This window comes from Xenopus laevis, chromosome 6L (assembly GCF_017654675.1).
Source record: "Xenopus laevis strain J_2021 chromosome 6L, Xenopus_laevis_v10.1, whole genome shotgun sequence".
Lineage (NCBI taxonomy): Eukaryota > Metazoa > Chordata > Amphibia > Anura > Pipidae > Xenopus > Xenopus laevis.
In genome coordinates, this window is record NC_054381.1 from 16889748 (window position 1) to 16910383 (window position 20636).

A 20636-nucleotide genomic window follows, 5' to 3' on the forward strand; every position below is an offset into this window, starting at 1 on the left:
TGATTGGTTACTATGAGCTACTGGATACAACATATCCATATCATTATACCTTTACTATTTTAGGCATAGGGGTTAAAATAAATAAATAAAAGAAGATAACCTAAATGTTGCAGTGATTTTAACAGATGTATCATCATCAGAAAGGGGTACATTGTAAATGCCTATATAGGGTATCAGAAGGGAACCCTTGCTTAACCAGCAAAACTAGGTCCAAAATAAAACAGAAAAATGAAAAGAAAGAGAAATATTCCTGAAGCTTATTCCTGAAGACGGTTCGAGCACTAGAGCCGAAACGTTGAAAATATATTTTTGTTTTTTTGACACTATATGAAGTCCTGTTTGGTGCGGTTTCTTTTTTGTTAATATAATATTATTTTCCTCAAACCGGCATTGGAGATTAACTTGCGAGTGCACCAGTTGCAAATGGTCTGTTTTCTAGAGTAAGGGGGTTATTTATCAAGGTCTGAATATCCAAACCTCGAATAATTCGTAGTTTTCGAAGCAAAAAAAAATAAAAAATGTTTTATTTATTAAAGTCTGATGGTCTAAAGACTCAAAATCAAAAACCCGGGCATCTAAAAGCTCCTGAGGTCCTGTATAAGGCAATGGAGAAGGTCCCAGTGTTACCACTGATGTCCGTACGATATTAGATAATTTCAGGGTTTCTGCTAAAAAAACTCAGAAAAAATCTAACAATTCAGAGTTTTCGGGGGAAAGCTCAGAAGTTTGCCCGACCCTATTTTTTCGGATTTTTTATTCATAAATAAGGTCCATTCGGGAATTGGGAGTTGTTCCGATTTCTAACTTGGAAATACTGAGATAAATTCGGACCTTGATAAATAACCCCCTAAATGTCAGAACCAGCTACTCCACCACAAGATGCATTTTACTTGGCTGCCAGTAGATGTCACTGCTGCTAAAGTACTCAGTATCTTGGGATGTGAATTAAATTCATACAGAAGGAAAAAATAATATACAGGTACAGGACCTGTTATCCAGAATGCTTGGGACCTGGAGTTTTCCTGAAAAGGGATCACCTTGTCTTAAGTCTGCTAAAAAAACTTATTTTAAAAGTATATAAACCCAGGATGAATGTTTTGTCACCAAAACATTCATGCAGTTAAGTTGCGATCAAGTACAAGGTACTGTTTTATTTTTACATAAAAAAAAAAATATTGGAATTATTTGCTTAAAATGGAGTTTATGGTAGTGGGCCATCCCGTAATTCAGATCTTTCTGGATAATGGGTTTCTGCATAATGGCTCCTTTACCTGTATCTAGAATTGCAGGAATTTTACCATTAGTTGTCTCTCCAAGACTGTGCCCTTGCAGGAAATGTAACTATTTTAGAATGTATTAGGACAAAAAAGTCGCCATAAGAAAAAACCTCCATTGACTTTAATGCATTAGGACAAAAAAAGTTGCCATAAGAAAAACCCCCATAGACTTCAATGCATTTGGACAAAAAACATCGCCACGAGAAAAACCGCCCATTGACTTTAATGCATTAGGACAAAAAGTTGCCATAAGAAAAAAAGCCCATTGACATTAATGCATAAATGCCCATTGACTTTAATGCATTAGGACAAAAAAAGTCGCCATAAGAAAAACGCCCATAGACTTCAATGCATTTGGACAAAAAATGTCGCTATAAGAAAAAACGCCCATTGACTTTAATGAATTAGGACAAAAAGTTGCCAAAAGAAAAAATGCCCATTGACTTTAAGGGAGCTAGCACACAGGCAGATTCGGGGAGATTTAGTCCCCTGGTGACTAATCGCCTCTTCTGCTGGGCGACAATCTCTCGAGGCAACTTCGGGCGACTTTGTCGCTGGCGTTTTCTCATTATAGCAGGCGGAAAGCAGGGGGAAGGCAGTTTGGGGAGATTGTCACCCAATAGAAGCAGGCGACTAAATCTCCCGAATCTGCCCATGTGCTAGCTCCCTAATGCATTAAGGCAAAAAAAGTCGCCATAACAAAAAATCGCCAATTGACTTTAATGTAGTAGGATAAAAAAGTCGCCATAAGAAAAACAACCTCCATTGACGTTAATGCATTAGGACAAAGAAAGTTGCCATAAGAAAAAACTTCCATTGACTTTAATGCATTAGGACAAAACAGTCGTCATAGGGAAAAAAAACGCCCATTGACTTTAATACATTTGGGGGCAGATTTACTAACTTCGAGTGAAGGATTCGAATGAAAAAAATTTGAATTTCGAAGTATTTTTTGGGTACTTCGACCATCGAATTGGTTAAATTTGTTCGAATTCGAACGAAATCGAACGAATCGAAGTAAAAATCGTTCGACTATTCGACCATTCGATAGTCGAAGTACTTTCCCTTTAAAAAAAACTTCGACCCCCTACTTCGGCAGATAAAACCTACCGAAGTCAATGTTAGCCTATGGGGAAGGTCCCCATAGGTTTGCTAACCTTTTTTTGATTGAAGGATTTTCCTTCGATCGTTGGATTAAAATCGTTCAAATCGTTCGATTCGAAGGATTTAATCGTTCGATCGAACGAAAAATCCTTTGATCGATCGATCGCAGGATTAGCGCTAAATCCTTCGAATTCGATATTCGAAGTCGAAGGATTTCAATTCGAGGGTCGAATTTCGAAGTATTTTTAACTTCGAAATTCGACCCTTAATGAATCTGCCCCTAGGACTCATTTTTAGGGTTTAGTTCTCTTACCAGTGGAACCCTATAGTCCATTGGTTTGAGCAGAGAAACAGAATACATCTAATTTGTAAAGGCATTCCCCTTGTACATAGGAAGCCTAATTCTGCAGAAAAATTTTAAATTATGGTGGCCCATCAAATTAAATTGCCATTAAAGTCTAATAAACGGCAAACTGCTCCACCGCCTTCCCTTTTCTGCTCAACCTCTTAATAAAAACGAAATTTAAAAAAAAAAGATAAAATCTGGTTTTCCTAGTGTCTTTTTCGTGTGGCCACGTAATATCAGAGCAATAGTGGTTAGGCCCTCGTGGCTGTTTTATTAGAATGTAACCACTTGGGACTCATTTCCCTCCCAGAACATGGGATTCCTTGAACAAGACAAAGCTTAACAATGTCCGGGGTAATTTATCTTGTGTGCCCTCGGAGCCATATGTCATTACATCTAGTTATACATTATCTTACACACAGCCCATCGTTTCCTGCAATCGTGTAGTCAGCTATCTTTTGCCCTTGGAAGAAAAAAAGAAGAAAAGGCCATTAGGGAACTTGGATTTGTCTCTGTATAGCAATTCCGCTTCCCTTAAAACCTTCTCCTCCTTCTGATATAACATTGATGACTAGTCATATATAGGATTTGAAGATAAACTGAATGAACTTGTAATGTTTCCACTTAAAGGGGACATATAGCCTAAATTAGAACTTATCGCAAATTAGAAGATATTGCATAAAACAGCTCATATGTAAAACCCTGCTTGATGTAAGTAAACCATTTTCATAATAATATACTTTTCTAGTAGTATGTGCCATTGGGTAATCATAAATAGAAAACTGCCATTTTAAAAAATAAGGGCCACCCCCTGGGATCGTATGATTCACTGTGCACACAAACAAACCAAACAAACTATACTTCTTAGGTCACATGAGCCAATTAACAGACAGAGTTGTGTCTTTTGCTTCAACACTTCTTCCTGTTACAGTTAGAGCTGCAGTATTTCTGGTCAGGTGATCTCTGAGGCAGCACACAGACCATCACGAAATGGTGGTTCAAGGTAAGAGATGTAAAAGGGCATATAGGGGAAAGATCTGCTTGTTTGGCGACCTCTTATCTTGTATGGCTACCTTAAGTAAGCTTTATCAGAAAGGTCTATATAAATACACCAGTAAACCCTCAAAGTAATGCTGTTCTGTCAAAAGAAACATTTCTTTCCTCTATTATGTATACATTGCCTTCTGTATCAGACTTCCTTCTTTCAGCCTAAACGTCCAGGGCACAGGCTTGAGCACGCTCAGTTTGCTTTTCTCCTGCTCAGTCATCTAAGCCCAGAGCTATGAGTGAGCAGGAAGACAATCTGGCATTTATGCCACACCAAGCTAATGTAATATTACCTGGTGGTCTAGGGGGGCAGAGATAGGGACACCTGTCACCGCCATAGCAGCATCCGTGCTGGCGTCAAGTGTGCGCATGAAGCTTGATTTCTTCTGCGAGTCTTGTCCATAACTAGGCAATGGCACAACATTTTGATGCACATGATGACGTCACCTTTGTTTAAAATTTTACTATTTAAACCAGTTTCTAGCAGAGCTTCAGTGCCAGTTGTAGGTCTATGTTTCATAGTTCCTGGGTGCGTATTTCTGGTTTGACCCTTGCCTGCCTGACTTTGCTTGAACTCTGCCTGGACTGACCCCTGCCTTTGAATTGACCTTGTGTGTGATCCACCTGGGCTAATCATTTCTCCCTTACTGCAATGCTTCTGTAGAGCCAATGATCCAATCTGCTGGTGTTTCCTCCTGTCTTCCTACCAGCTGCAATTTGGCCCCTTTGCTCACTCAGAACTCTCATCTGGCGCCTCTCACACTAAGTCCTGGTGTCCTGGTGGCATCTGAGTAGCTGAAGGCTCCTCTCAAACAAAGTTGCTATAGGCAGAAGTGTGAGCCGAGACTGGGAGCTTGTCGTTAGTTTGGGGTATAGGCAGTCGTCAAATTTCATGCCAATGTGACATCATCATGCGCGTTGAAACATTATTTCAATGCCTGGTTACGGACACGACATGCAGAAGAAAGGTTCACGCGTGTGGGCATCCCCCACGATGGCAGTGATAGGCGTCACCACCAGGTAATTACAGCCAATATGGCAGCTGCTGTCCTAAACAAACAAAGAGCTTTGAGAGCTGTTTATGGTAAAGCATTCTACAAAATTAATAAAGCGTTCTAGCTTGCACTATTGTGGCTAAACTATTGACAAGAAACTGCCTCAGTAGCTTTCCTTCTCCTTTAAGATTGATGCACGATGCTGAAGGAACCCTGGTTCTACCAACACAATAGGGTTAGTTCCATCAGAAGCCATATAACCCACCAACATGTTTTGTTCGGCTGTAGGAGGAAGCCAGAGAAAACCCATATATATATGAGGAGAGAACATAAAGTAAACAGATAATGCCCTGTTTAGGACAGAGGGACTTTGGAGGTGGTTTTAAAAATACTTGTCCAGAGATAAATGAAATGTCTGTGGTCCTGTGCATGAGCCCTGGTGCAAAAACTACAACCTTTTGAGGGATTGTCCACTGGAAAAACTGTAAAGGGGCTGCTAGTCAAACGAAGTGTCACATTGATAAGAATACGTGTGTTGGGGAACACTTAATTCTTGTTTTAGCAGCATAGTTTCCAAAGTCAACTGTTATTACCTAAAAGTTTTTATTCATTCACACCAGGTGGGGGCACTCGCACTGACCTCAATAAGTGTACAGGTACAGGACCTGGGGATTTCTGGATAAGGCAGCATTCTAGAATTTGGTTCTCTATACCTTAAGTCTAATAGAAAATCATTTAAACATTGAAAAAAAAAACAATAGGCTTGGTTTGCCTCCAATAAGGATTAATTGTATCTACTCATCTTAAAAAAACAAAAAGGGATAGACTTAAGCCTGACGCGTTTCATGCTGTGTGGGCAAGTGCTCACCCTTGGCACGAAATGCGTCAGGCTTTTTTTTGTTTTTGTTTGATTTCACTTAACCATATGGTACATGCTCTGGGGTCTTTCTGGGATTTGACTGCTGTGAATGATTTTTGATCTTAGCGAATTCACATTGATCTTTGGACTGTGTTTAATAAGTAGAGTCACATACCACAGCAACATAATGTATCTACTCATCTTCCAGCGTGACTTTCAAACAATTACAAACTGCCGCCTGGTGGCTGTGCTTATTAATGTCCATAACTAAATAATAATTTAATTCCAAGCCTAAGACATTCACTACAAGAATGCAAACAGTTTAAAAACCATTAAAAACTTGTTGAATAGTGTTGCGGATATCTTTTATTATGAGTTAGTTTTAAAGTAGACTTCACCTTTAAGGGGGCAGAAGAAATTGACTGTAAATGTATATGAAATTTGGTTTTGCAACAGAGTTTCATCTGGCTTAATATAATTATAAGCCATCATCACACCTTAAGTGGTATTTAGATCCAGCGTCGTTTGCCTGGAAAAGAGACGTTTAGTATAAGGTCAGTGTTAATGAACAAGTGCGGGTGAAGGTCATGCTTGATAAACAAGAGCAGATGAAGGTCACTGTTGATGAACAAGAGCAGCGATGATAAGGAGTTTTGGATGTACTTACTGATCAGACAATCACATGCCACAGGAGCTTGGAGCTGAAATCATTGTGTTTCCACTCCACTACCTTATAAGAGACAGGCTAAATGGAACAAGGATGGAATGCAAACGGATAAAAGAGCAGAACAGAATGTACAAAATATAACAGGTTTTAGACCTGAATAAAAAAAAGTGTCAGGAGAAACTATTTTTTCTTTAAAGGGGCCGTATAGAGTCAAGAATACTGCTTTATTGAACATGTGCTGCTTTTGAAGGCTTAGCAGGAGAGCCGGTGGCACTCAGAACTTGCCACTGTAGGATGCCAGACAATACCAATCTAGTAGATGGGTATCAAGCAGATGGAGCCGCAGAAAAAATCCTCCGCAACGATTGAATCAATATAAAGGGAGTTGAACTCTTAACAGACATGTTAATGTTATACAGGTATGGGATCTGTTATATGGAAACCCGTTATCCAGAAAGCTCCAAATTAGAGAAAGGCCGTCTCCCATAGACTCCATTCTATCCAAATAATCCAAATTTTTCAAAATGATTTCCATTGTCTCTCTTATAATAACCCAAAGAAACCAGTAGATTGTATTTGATCCCAACTAAGATATAAAATGGGTTTATTTACTGGTTACATGATTTTCTAGTAGACTTAAGGAATGAAGATCCAAATTACAGAAAGATCCATTATACGGAAAACCCCAGGTCCCGAGCATGCTGGATAACAGAATGTTATATCCGAATGTATATTAGGGCTCTGAGCTGGCGCAGTAAGATAATGTCATTGCCGACACATTGATAACCCAGAAAATGCCCAACAGACTCCGGAAATTGCAGGGAGATTCCGAAACATGATGTCAGTGGCACTAAATTCAAGTATTAAAGGCCTACTGATGCTAATGATCATGCCTTCTTGTAGACCATTCTTGGTAGAGCTTCTTGTTTATTAATGTCCAACGGATACACTTGTATGCCTTATTGTGGTATTGATCCTTGCCTATCTAACATGCTAACATGTTACGTGCCCTGAACTGTACCTGGAATCTGGACCTTGCATCTAGTTAACCCTTTCTGCAATGTGTCCCTGCCTTCTGTTCCTATGAACTTGCCTGTGCCAGTGCCTGCCTTTACCTAAACATCCTTGTGCCAGAGTCTGTTTTTTGTTAACACTGCCTTTATTCTGTAATTCAACTTCCTGCTTGTCAATCACTAAATTCTAATAGGAACCAGGGGCCCCATGATGGTCTGTAGTGGCCCCCAGTTTCCCTACAGCTCTGCTTTGTGTCTCCATATTAACTTGTACTCCATATTAACATGTGCTCCATGTGTTACAGAAAACACTGCTGTATCATCTATGCAATCCTAGTTTAAAAAAAAAAAAACAAAATGTGTTTACCCCATATCTATCCACTGTTGGCATTTAAACTGGGTTTTCAGAAGCCCGTACTGGAGAAGCAGTTAGCATGATCTGCCAATCTCACCCTAGTTGCCATTCATGCAAGGCCTCCCCCAAAACTGCCCCTTGTCCCACTAGGAAAACCAGTTAAAGGAATAATATTTCTTATTTCTCATTTGTATTTCATAAGTGTTTGTTTTCAGTTGGTTAACTAGTAAAACTCAGCATCCATTAAAGGGGACCTGCCATCTGAAAGAAATATTCCAAATCCTATTTTATCCAGTTTGTCAAGCAAAATAAACTTTAATTAGACTGTATAAATAATTTCAATCTTGTTTCCTTCGGTCATAATTATAACAAGCAGGCAGGAGCCATTTTGTGGACACTGTTATTAAAGGGATACTGTCATGGGTAAAAAAAAAATTTTCAAAATAAATCAGTTAATAGTGCTGCTCCAGCAGAATTCTGCACTGGAATCCATTTCTCAAAAGAGCAAACAGATTTTTTTATATTCAATTTTGAAATCTGACATGGGGCTAGACATTTTGTCAATTTCCCAGCTGCCCCATGTCATGTGACTTGTGCCTGCACTTCAGGAGAGAAATGCTTTCTGGCAGGCTGCTGTTTTTCCTTCTCAATGTAACTGAATGTGTCTCAGTGAGACATGGGATTTTACTATTGAGTGTTGTTCTTAGATCTACCAGGCAGCTGTTATCTTGTGTTATGGAGCTGTTATCTGGTTACCTTCCCATTGTTCTTTTGTTTGGCTGATGGGGGGGGAAGGGAGGGGGTGATATCACTCCAACTTGCAGTACAGCAGTAAAGAGTGATTGAAGTTTATCAGAGCACAAGTCACATGACATGGGGCAGCTGGGAAATTGACAAAATGTCTAGCCTCATGTCAGATTTCAAAATTGAATATAAAAAAATCTGTTTGCTCTTTTGAGAAATGGATTTCAGTGCAGAATTAACTATTAACTGATTCATTTTGAAAAAAAAAAAAAATTCCCCATGACAGTATCCCTTTAAGATAAGCCTTGTATCATCTCAGAATCTTGTTTGTGCACCAGAATGGGGGACCTGATGTCCATCCCCATGCCCTGGCTACCTAAGGCCTAGAGGAGGGACAGGCAATATTTGATTGACAGCTGACATTTTTAAATGAGCTTACAACAGCTATGAATGCTTTAATTAAAAAAGAATTTGGATGTCATGTTTAATTTGAAAAGGACTTTTATTATACAGCTTTTTATATTTGGGTGACAGGTCCCCTTTAAAAGGACTATAAAGCCTTGGGCGTATCAGAGCCACAAGACAGAATACTTGTACAGCATAGGATCAACTACAAGCTACTGTTTCATTTATATAAATATTCTGATTAAAATTGACTCTTTGGGAAAGAGCCTTCCCATAATTCAGAGCTTTCTGCATAACGGGTTTCCAGATAATAGATCCCATACCTGTAGTCATAAGAACAAGTTCCACTTATAAAGGTATGAGACCTCTTATCCAGAATGCTCAGGATAATGGATCTTTCCTTAATTTGGATCTTTCTACTAGAAAATCACGTAAACATTTAATAACCCCAATAGGCTGGTTTTGCTTCCAATAAGGATTAATTATATCTTAGTTGGGATCAAGTACAAGCTACTGTTTTATTATTACAGAGAAAATGGTTTTTAAAAATTTGTATTATTTGGATAAAATGGAGTCTATGGGAGACTCTCTGTAATTTGGAACTTTCTGGATAATGGGTTTCCGGATTACAGATCCCACACCTGTATTAAGCAGTCTGATAAAAAAGACCTACGTGAAATTCAGAAGGAACATGCGTGTAAAGCACATCTACCCTCCCTTGCTCAATATCACTTTTTTGATGAACTTTCTCTTAGTGGAATTAATTATAACGAACACTTCACCATCTGCTGGCAAGCCTCCATCTACCTTTTGTTCTTTGATGATTTGATTGTTGCAAGTTTGATCGTTTTTTTTTTTTTTTCTTCTTCTTCTTTTTTTTTCCCGCGAGAAAGGCGGCACTTGTCAAAACACTTGCTTTTTAGTTGCAGGCGAACTTCAGCGGGAAATGTGTTGAGAATGATCAATTTAGCACAGAACCCTTACCTTGTTGTGCGTGGAAGAAATGGATAGAATGGCTCGTGTTACTGGGTTTTTTTAAATAAAATGAAATATGTTCTAGAACAGCTGTTCTCAACTTTTTAGTAACCCTCGCCCAACGTAACTCATTTCTTGCAGGTTGCATGGGCGAAATTCACTTTAGTGCACATGTTGTGAAGAAAATGTCCGAGTAAGCAACGCATTACGTGTGCTCTCCGCAATGTGCGTTGGTGTTATAACTTGTGTACATGTTCATGAGCGCACAGTTTACAGAAACATTGCTCACCTTGTATAATTAATCCTTATTGGAAGCCTATTGAGTTTATATAATGTTTAATTGATTTTCTAGTAGGTTTGAAGATTCAAATTACAGAAAGATCCATTATCAGTAAAAAAAACCCAGGTCCCGAGCATTCTGGATAACAGGTCCCAAACTACCCATGTACTACAAACAAAAAATGAAAATGTTTTGGACTCAGTTTCACACCCTTCCAACCAATCAAAAGATAATGATTCATTTGAATTATATTTGGCTCTACAAATTGTGATCAGAAAACCCTGCAATAATCTAATGAGCCCAATAAGGATGAAATCGATCTCTTGGAGGGATGTGATCAGCCACTGTCCTGGTTGAGTTTTAAAACCCAACGGGTGAGCTTCAGCCTATAGGGTATTCAATTGAAATTTTAGAAGGGAAACTATGTATGCTTCCCAGAATTACTTCTGCTTTGCATGCAACTGAGGAGAGGGTTGCCTCAATAGTAATGCTTCTGTTGTGTAAACATGAAGGTTTTGTCCATAGCACATTTACCACTGTCCTTTATTAACCCATGGCTAATCTCATGAGAACAAGTAGCACAGTTCAGGAGGCAGCACACTGCAGGAGGTAGTAGAGTACAGGGGGCAGTACAGTTCAGGAGGTAGTGCAATTTAGGAGGTAGCACAGTTCAGGAGGCAGTACAATTAAGAGGGTAGTACAGTTTAGGTGGTACCGCAGTTCATGGTATAGTACAGTTTGGGAAGTAGCATAGTACAGGAGGTAGCACAGTTCAGAATGTATCACAGTTCAGGAGGCAGCATAGTTCAGGGAGTAGCACAGTTCCAGGAGTATTACTGTTCAGAAGGTAGCACAGTTCAGTGTGTACAACAGTTCAGAAGATACAGTGGTACAGTTTGCTGCATCTACTTTCTTTGACATTTTTGTGGTAAACCACAGTTCCTGAAATCTGCCTGAGCAATTCCCCTTTGTAAGTGAACTCCGGTTGTCATGTCTAGCTTATTATTTTGTTTATATTATATTACTTTTATGTCTACAAAACCGCAGGCTTAGTGACACTTAAAGGGTAGTTCTTTAATTGGTCACTCATAGTCAATAGCTTGGATGCCTTCAGGAAGCATGCTGTAAAACACTTGTTTTGCTTGCTTGTATAACCTTTATACGTATGTGTCCTTAAAGGGGAAGTAAAGTCTAAAATAGAATAAGGCTAGAAATGCTCCATTTTGTATACTAAACATAAATATGAACTTACTGCACCACAAGCCTAATCAAACAAATGGTTTATGCTTTCAAAGTTGGACACAGGGGGTCACCATCTTGTAACTTTGTTAAACATCTTTGCAAGACCAAGACTGTGCACATGCTCAGTATGGTCTGGGCTGCTTAGGGATCGTCATAAATTATCACAGCACAAGTCTAATAATATCTGCCAGAAGCTGATATAGCAAGACTGATTAATAATCAGAATATACAGACTGTACTGGGTCCTGTTTTGTCATGTAATCTAATGTGGATTTTATAGTTTTTGTATTGTTTAATACAAACTCTCTCCAACTCTGTAGAACCAGCAAAATAATCCTCCAAATAGAATACCAGTTTATCTGTTTAAATCTGGCTCCATGATCTTTGTCCCTGCAGCTGGAGTTGGAAACAGTAAAGGGGATGTAAAGGCAAAAATAAAATCCAGTACAAATTTCTACACAGTCGCTGACTGCTCTACAGGGAAACAAACAAAGCTGCTTGAGTTCTGCATGGCTGGGAAGTAAGGCGGGGGCTCCCCCTGCTGTTCATAAGTATGATTGTTTCCCTGCTCAGCAGTTAGGGACCATCTGACAATTCCTATCCACAGCAGTAAATGAAGGGAGAATTTCACTGCATACAGTCAGGTTTCTTATAAAAACAGTACAGATGTTTTAATTAAAGTATATTGGAGATAGGTTTCTTTTTCATTAAAGAAAGTAAAATGGGATTTTATTTTTTTGCCTTTACATGCCCTTTAATGGTGTCATTTGTTTCCTTACTTTTGGACTGAATGTTCATTTAGTTTCCCTTTTTCCCCTAATTTCTATGATGCTTTTGCCATCTCAGCCTGTAGTTTCAATCTATAGCCATTGTTTCTTCAGCTGGCTGGCTCACAACTCTCCTATGGTGTTAATAGTTCTCTTACAAGAACCAGGAAGAGGAGTGGCCAAGCAGACTATGGGAGACATGTCAGCAAAAGGAAAAGCCCTGAACCAACCTAACACATGGGTGACAAATGAGAAGCTCCTTTGTTCTTCCTCTGAAGAACAAGATAGTGTTATTGTTTAAACTTTTTTTAGATACAAAGCTTTAGATGATATCCACTCAGACTCTTGTGAAGCTACTAAATAGTAATTTAAATATATAATACATTCACAAAGAGTGTGTCTCTTTACAATGGAGAAGGTACTATCCCTATCTGGGATGTGCTGAATCTTGAATTTTGCTTTCAACCAAATCCACCATCGGCTGAAGATTGTGTTCTCTCATTTCCATGTTATACATTTTAGCACAACTGGGTAAGCATACGTTTGTTTTATTATTTGCGAATGCATTTACAAATTTCAATACTAAGAAACTGTATTGTATGCAAACACTTACCTTTATGTGAAAGCTTCTGTAATATCGCCTGGAGACGCTGGACAACGGCAGGTGAAACTTCATACTTAAATACGTCTATCACCGGCAACCGCTGGCATCTTCCAAACACGCCATCTGTGAACACAAAAGCAACCGATGTGTTCTGAACTTATTCCAAAAAAAATATTCATTTTGAAAATGATGCAAACCAGGCAAATGTAAAAACCAATGGATATTTTGCTCAAGGACTATTAACCCATATCCACCAATAATCTAGCACCATTTACTGGTCTGCCTTTGAAAGCATCTGATAAGCAAATTTCTGTTGGAGAAATGGAGAGCAATCACCTGTTATTACCTTACCCATGTTCCGGCTGAGTTGGCTGGACACTGGGAAAAAAACAAGGTGGTCCCTGGCCCTAATGGGGGTGTGCAGGCCCCTAATGTGACAGCCCTGGTTGGCCCAGACCCCCCTCAAGTCTGACACTGACCTTACCCTATGTCAATAAGAAATTAGGGTTAGTTTACAAGACCAAAGGTCCAACTGCTCATATTTACATATTTAGCTCTAAAGCACCCACCTTCACTTCCTTCTTGCACCCTTTATACTCACCCCTTTGTGGTGGGAGTACGACAGCTCTGCAAGTTCATGTAAAACTGCATAAAGCAAGGTACAATGTGGGCAAACAACAAGACCCACTGCTCCTATATACATTTTGTGCATAATGACCCAGCTATCATGGTCCTTAATGTCCCAAGTAATGAAGTGATTTTCCAGGGCACTAGTTATGAAAGACCAGCAGTGTTTAATTCTCATTCACATGGATCTCCCTGACCTGCTGGCTGATAAAGGTTTACTTTTGTGAGGACATCCTGAAACGATCAACTGTAAGGAGACTGTAAGGCCAGGTGTTAACTGTTAACACACAGGATCTTCTGAGTGACTAAGTTGTGCATTGTGGCCCTACCTGATTTAGGTTTATTTGAATAAAGGTACACAAGGATGGGGAGGGGGATCCATAGTGAAGCAGGACCAGGACCTCTAGGACAACCCTATTGATTACCATCACCAGACACCTCAGAGTTAACAGTCCAATCTAGAGTTAGTGTGGCTAATTCAAGAATTGCTTCTGCCACCAATGGAAATCATTTATAGTGATATAGTAAAAGCCACAGGAACCCTGCACAGCAAATTAAGCAACCGGGTGGCATAAAATGGCAGACAATGGTCCAACTCTCACGAAATTAATAAAATACTGCTGGGTTTTGAAGTCTTTTTTGTCAACTTATATCAATAAAAGACAGACTGCAAGCTTGTTCAGTTCCTTGTACATTAACAGGCTAAAATGAACCTAAATTTAAAAACTTTTAAAAAAGTTTAGGGATATATTATATCTAAAGGCCAATATGAAGATCTGGTTTGAGCAACCAGCTTGCAATAAATGTAATAACTTTGCTGAATTCATCAAAATCACAAAAACTTTTATTTGCTTCGTTATTGCAATGAGATATTCCATTCCAAGACTTCCCAAAAATAATTATTTGTTCTCAGTGGCACGGTGGCCTCCCGGGCAAATAATTAAACTGAAATCGTTCAGGCAGACAAATGCCGGAGCAATAGTTCATAGACTGGAGCTAGTGACAACCTCTGGGGAGAATTGTGAGAGTAGAGCTTCTGGCAAAAAGACTCACGCTTGCTTGGCAAGGGGCAAAGTTCTCTAAAATCTGTATGTGTGTTAAGTACGAACAAATAAAGTAGTTTTCTAGGATGTCTCTTCTCGTGGACATAACGAGGAGTAAAACAAATACTTCAGCTTTGTTAAAATGAAATGATAAACAACAGCACCTAATAAGTATTGTCTGAGATGCTAGCCAAACTGCAAGAATCTATTTTGTTTTGCAAGTATTTTTAGAAGCTGTGTTTTATTTATTTTTTGTTCGAGGTTAGTGGTACCATCTGTTGGCAAACAGTGACAGTCAAAAACATGCCCGCTTGTCCAAATCAGTTTTACTTAACATTACACACTACGATGTCTGCTTGAGCAGCCCAGAGCCATAATATTCATAATCTGGAGGTCTATACCCATCCTGACCTACAGCACCATTGCAAATGCTCATACTTTTGTTATGGATACATGGGGGGGGGGAGATAGCTGGTTGTGGGAACTTGTAGACCTGTTGTTGATGTTAATGTGTGACCATCTATGACCATCTATGACCATCTATGACCTTTATCTTCCAATTTCCCAAAAGCTCAAACCACAAAACAAAAGTTTGCATCGGTGACAAATAATTTGAAGGGGTTTTTCACTTTTAAATAAACTTTCAGTATGTTATAGAATGGCCAATTCTAAGCAACTTTTCAAATGGTCTTCATTATTTCTTTTTTTATAGTTTTTGAATTATTTGCCTTCTTCTTTTTACACTTTGAAACGAGGGTCACTGACCCCATCTAAAAAAACAAATGCTCTGTAAGGCAACAAAAAATATTGTTATTTCTACCTTTTATTACTATCTATTCAGGCCCTCTCCTATTCTTACTCCAGTTTATTTTTCAAATCAGTTCATGCTTGCTAGGGTAATTTGGAAATTGCAAACTGGAGAGCTGCTGAATAAAAATTAAAAAACTCAAAAACCACAGATAATGAAAAATTAAAACCAATTGCAAATTATCTCAGAATATCACTCTCTACATCATATTAAAAGTTAACTCAAAAGGTGAACAACCCTTGGGCACTAAAACCACTAGACATGCCATACATAGGTCAACATTGGCTGTCTACTTGAATTTATATCTAGTAGGGGTTTAGTCAGATATCAGTTGGGAATTTTTGAAAATTTGGTTAGGCAAGGACCCAACTAAGCTGCGGATATGGTCGGCTACTGTACTTGGCCCTATGTGTGCTGATCATTTGTTTTATGGGTGGCCAAATCAAGCAAAGATCTCCAACCTTGTCAGATGAGTAGACTTTCCTTCTTATGGCTAACCCGACAACATAACTTATTTTTAGATTGCAAAATTTGGCCAAAAATATGAAAGGGCTCCAATTATTGTGTTTCTCTACGTTAATAACTTTTCTGAAGGTACCTCAATCCCTACCATACACATTCCAAAAGATAAGAAATGTGATATTTGAGGATAATAATTATGACATTATTTAAAAATTAAATCAACCTATCAAACAAAGTTCAAAGGTGATTAAAAATTATGCAGATCTGACAACTTAATGTATTTGCCATGGGGAATGAATAGCTTAATGGTCGCATGGCTTTGCTGTTTCATAATGAAGGCAATGAACAGAGCTCAAAGGACAATGAGATTATAATGAAGTTTAATTTATTTAGTTCTATTCCATTTGACTGAAATGATGAGTCTTCTCATCAACATTTTTCTAAAGCACACCTTATAATTAACTTAACTCTTAATTAGTCATTGTTTGGAGAATTCTTCATCAAGTCGCATTCCTGTGGGTGTGTGCGTGTAGGGGGTACATCATTCAAACATTTTAATTACCTTTCAATTTTGTACAAAAGACAAAATTACTGTTTAAATATTTGATGGGGAAATCTGACCATCTGAGGAGATGGTTTGCTCTTTGTTCATTGATCACTACATTTCTAAAGGAATGCTATCACGGAAATATTGTAAAGCTGAAATGCTATATATATATATATATATATATATATATATATATATATACTGTATATATATATATATGTATATAACAAACAAGGGAAAGTTGTGCTCACCACTATTTTTTAAAACCATTTTTTAAAACCATGGAGCTGGTCACTGCTCCTGTATAACTATAACAAACAAGGGAAAGTTGTTATACAGGAGCAGTGACCAGCTCCATGTTGTACCTGCCACCCTTCCCAGCTATAGTCAGGTGATCCCACTGGTGTCTAATAAAAGGGCAGCCAAGTTTGGGAGTTTTACTTTGAAAGCAGCTAGTAAGTTGCAGGTAAAACTTAGTCCCTTTGTAAAATGTATAATTAAGCAATTGAATTCTTAATGAATCAGATGAAAATTAAGCGTAGGACTGGCCAGATATGGGATGACTTTGATGTAGTTGGCCAGCTTAAATATATTGCAATATATGGACAAACAATCCCTGTTTTGTTTAAAGGGTAAGGCATTTTTTAGTAGCAGTATGCACAAAATGTCTCTGTCTTAAATATATTGATAATGGGTTGAGTGCAGAGGACCTCTTGTAGTTGACTATATATATGTATATATGTATTATATATGTATATGTAATAATACACAGAGGGGCACTCAAGAAACTTGGTTGAAAAAAGACACACGTCAATCAAGTTCAATCTTTTAACTCTATATATAACCTGCCTAACTGATCCAGAGACATAGAAAAAAAGAAGAAAAATTGATCAATGCACATTCCTTGGTCCCCTGTCACATAAGTAATCTATGCAGATGCATGTATTTATAAAGACAGGGGTTTTTTAGTTACAAAATTATGATCATAAGATTGATAAGCCACCATACCACTCCATGGCTTAATAAAAATGTACTAAAATACAATGGAAGTGCTAAAGATCTGGCCAAATTAACTACAGACATAGAAAAAAAGAAGAAAATTGATCAATGCACATTCCCTGGTCTTCTTTTTTTCTAAGTCTGTAGTTAATTTGGCCAGATCAGTAACACTTCCATTGTATTTTAGTACATTTTTATTAAGCCATGGAGTGCTCCCACAACCTTTCCTTTTTGCATTTTGTATTGTAGCAGATCTATTCTGTTCGGAAGTTCAGCAGCTATGCTGCAGGCCAGGCTTCCATGTGTTTGTAGCACCCCCACACATGTCCCTTTAAATGGTGGAACAATGCCTTTGGAAATGGGGGTTGGTCTGGGCAGTTTCTCTCTCTTAAAAGCCGCAAGCGGGGGAGGATTAATCTCATGGAACCAATGCTGGGGTCTAGGTTATCTCTCCCCTTTGAAAGCTAATGGCGGGGAAGGACTAAGCCCTATGATGAAAACCAATGTCCCAGGTCGGGGGACCTTTTATTTCAGGTAATGCTCTTATGCCGGGAGGCTTTAGCATTTGAAATTATGACCAGAGGTAAATAGTTAGGGACCGCCATATGGGTTTTACCTTGACGTGGTATGGTGGCTTATCAATCTTATGATCATAATTTTGTAACTAAAAAACCCCTGTCTTTGTAAATACATGCCTCTGCATAGATTACTGATATGACAGGGGACCAGGGAATGTGCATTGATTAATTTTTCTTCTTTTTTCTATGTCTGTAGTTAATTTGGCCAGATCAGTAGCACTTCCATTGTATTTTAGTACATTTTTATTAAGCCATGGAGTGCTCCCACAACCTTTCCTTTTTGCATTTTGTAGTTAATCCAGAGGAAGGCAAAAACCCCATTTTAAGCCTCTCCAATTTGCCTCAAAGGAGTAAAAATTCCTCACTGACTCCAAGATGCAATGAGACCAGTCCCTAGGTCAACTTGTGCTATGAGCTACCTTCCATAACCCTGTATTCCCTCACTTGCCATCCAACCCCTTAATACAGCTATATAATGTATCAGCCAGTAGAACTGATTCAGTGAGAGAATTCCACATCTTCACAGCTCTCAGGGAAGCCCGTCAGATGGCCCACACACAGGCCAATATGCTGCCGACTCGTCTGTTGGCAGCTTTTATCGGCCCGGTTATGGGTTCCTTTAGTCATTAATGTCCAAATTAAACAAAAGTGGACCCAATACCAAGCCCTGAAGGCCACACTAAGAACCTTAATCCAGGTAGAGAATGTACCATTAACAACCACCCTCTGTACCCGATCCTGTAGCCAGTTTCCTATCCATGTGCAAATGACTTCATTAAGCCCAACAGACTTTAGTTTAGAAAGCAGTCGTTTGTGGGGCACTGTATAAAAGGCTTTAGCAAAATCCAAATTGATCACATCCACTACTCCCCCGCTGTCCAGTATCTTATTTACATCATCATAAAAAGCAATCAAATTTGCCTGACATGACCTATCCTTCATAAAGCCATGCTGATTGCTGCTCATAATGTGTTTAAAGCAACACACCAACATTTTGACCATCGTCATCTTCCACAGGAAGAACAAATGAGAACAAAGGCACAGAGAACCCCTGTTATAACCCCCACTAGGAAGCTGGTGCCAAACAGATATCAAAGTAGTCCTAGAAACCAGTGTAAACATTCTCATTGTAGACACCACATATGCAAACCATATAATAGTTTGACATATCACCATAAAGATACTTTGCTCAAAGCAACTCTACGAATGATAACATAGCAGAGGCTTCCATGGCAGGGGATTATATTTGTGATATACCCATTTCTGTGAATGTTTCACTTACTTGTGCTGATTGCATCAAAATCAAAGTTTGCTCACCATTCCTGGCCTAGCTTCTCTAGACCTGTTGCAAATGTTTGTAGAACCCCAATAACATCTGGCATGGAGTATACACCATAAGAAGAAACCTAGCACAAGTCAATATAAGGACATTGCATCACATCATTTTAATTCCTATGTAGGTGCAGTTGACCTGTAAAGAGCTGGTTGCATCAGTGGACATTCTACATTGGTCAACCATTTAGTATACTGTTTCCTTGGATCAATAAGACCAAGGGACTATCATGACACAGCCATCAGAGTTAATAATAAGCTCCCTTCAACCCCTGCTCACTGAATTAGACACTCAGGTCAATTCATGGATACAGACATGAAGATACAAGTACTTACATGTTCAAACTCCCCTTCCTCATCATCATCGTGAACATTAGAACACAAGTCAGAATATCTGAACTCTGAACTGACATTGCATAAACTCTTTTGAAAACATCTCAGTAGGGTCATGTCTATATCAATCACAGGCAATGGAGGATACCATTTCCTAAATGGTCCCCGCAAGGCTTAAAGGAGCAGTAACACCAAAAAATGAAAGTCTTTATAAGTAATGAAAATATAATGTATTGACCTGCTGCACTGGTAAAACTTTGCTGCAGAAAGACTATAATAGTTTATATAAACAAGCTGCTGTGTAACCATGGGGGCAGCCATTCAAAGTTGAAAAAGGAGAAAAGGCACAGGATACACAACAGATAACAGCGAAGCTCTGTAGTATACAATGGGGTGTCTCAGAGCTTATCTGTTATCTACTGTGTATCCTGTGCTTGAATGGCTGCCCCCATAGCTACACAGTAGCTTGTTTATATAAACTATAGTCCTGTTTCTGAAGCAAACACACCTGTTTTAATAGTGCAGGACAACAGTACATTATACAGTCATTCCTTTAAAACACTTTAATTTTTTGGTGTTACTGTGCCTTTAATGCAGGCTTATGTTTGTTTCAGCAGTTACCTGCTAACAGTCTTCCTGTGTGTCAACATGATACCAAGAAAGATGTTGCTTGACTGCAGTGCAAAGGGAATAAATTCAGGAAAAATAAAATGTGAATTCACCCAACCCATGCCACAGAGGGGACGAGAAGCGTTAGATGCACTCCATTTTTGATGCACTCCATTTTTTTTTCTTTATTTTAATTAACCATTTTCTGCTGAGGAATGCCTTACTCTCTCTACTTCAATTATTATTCAAAGATCAGTAGTTGCAGAGACGTTATTATATTATTTCTGTCATTACAATCACAGAGGAATCTGAATATGTATTATCTTTACTTTTTCATGATTGCAGCTCATGGATTCAAACCTTAGGGACGCAACTGCCTTCAGTACAGGCATAAGGAACGTTTGATATAAACCTTGGTAATGATAGAGTCCCCTACAACACACAAGACATTCCATCAGAAGGATCATCTTCAAAACTATCAAGAATGCCATTTAATCTACTTCATGAAATTCAAGATCTATCTTAAAGTCCATCCCTAAGCTCCTTCACCAAATTAGCTGCTCTGATGTCTGTTCTGGTATTTTTATCCATCAGTTCTTATTTGCTAAAAGTTTCATA

At 38.6% G+C, this 20636-nt stretch overlaps 1 protein-coding gene across 1 annotated transcript in view; it reads right to left on the bottom strand.

Annotated features, from left to right (window-relative positions):
* LOC108718467 (receptor-type tyrosine-protein phosphatase N2-like) overlaps positions 1-20636 on the bottom strand; it is a 606363-nt gene that overhangs the window by 460293 nt on the left and 125434 nt on the right. Inside the window, exon 3 of the mRNA XM_041565802.1 lies at positions 12690-12803. Coding sequence (XP_041421736.1) covers positions 12690-12803 — 114 coding nt within the window. The remainder of the gene's footprint in view (positions 1-12689; positions 12804-20636) is intronic.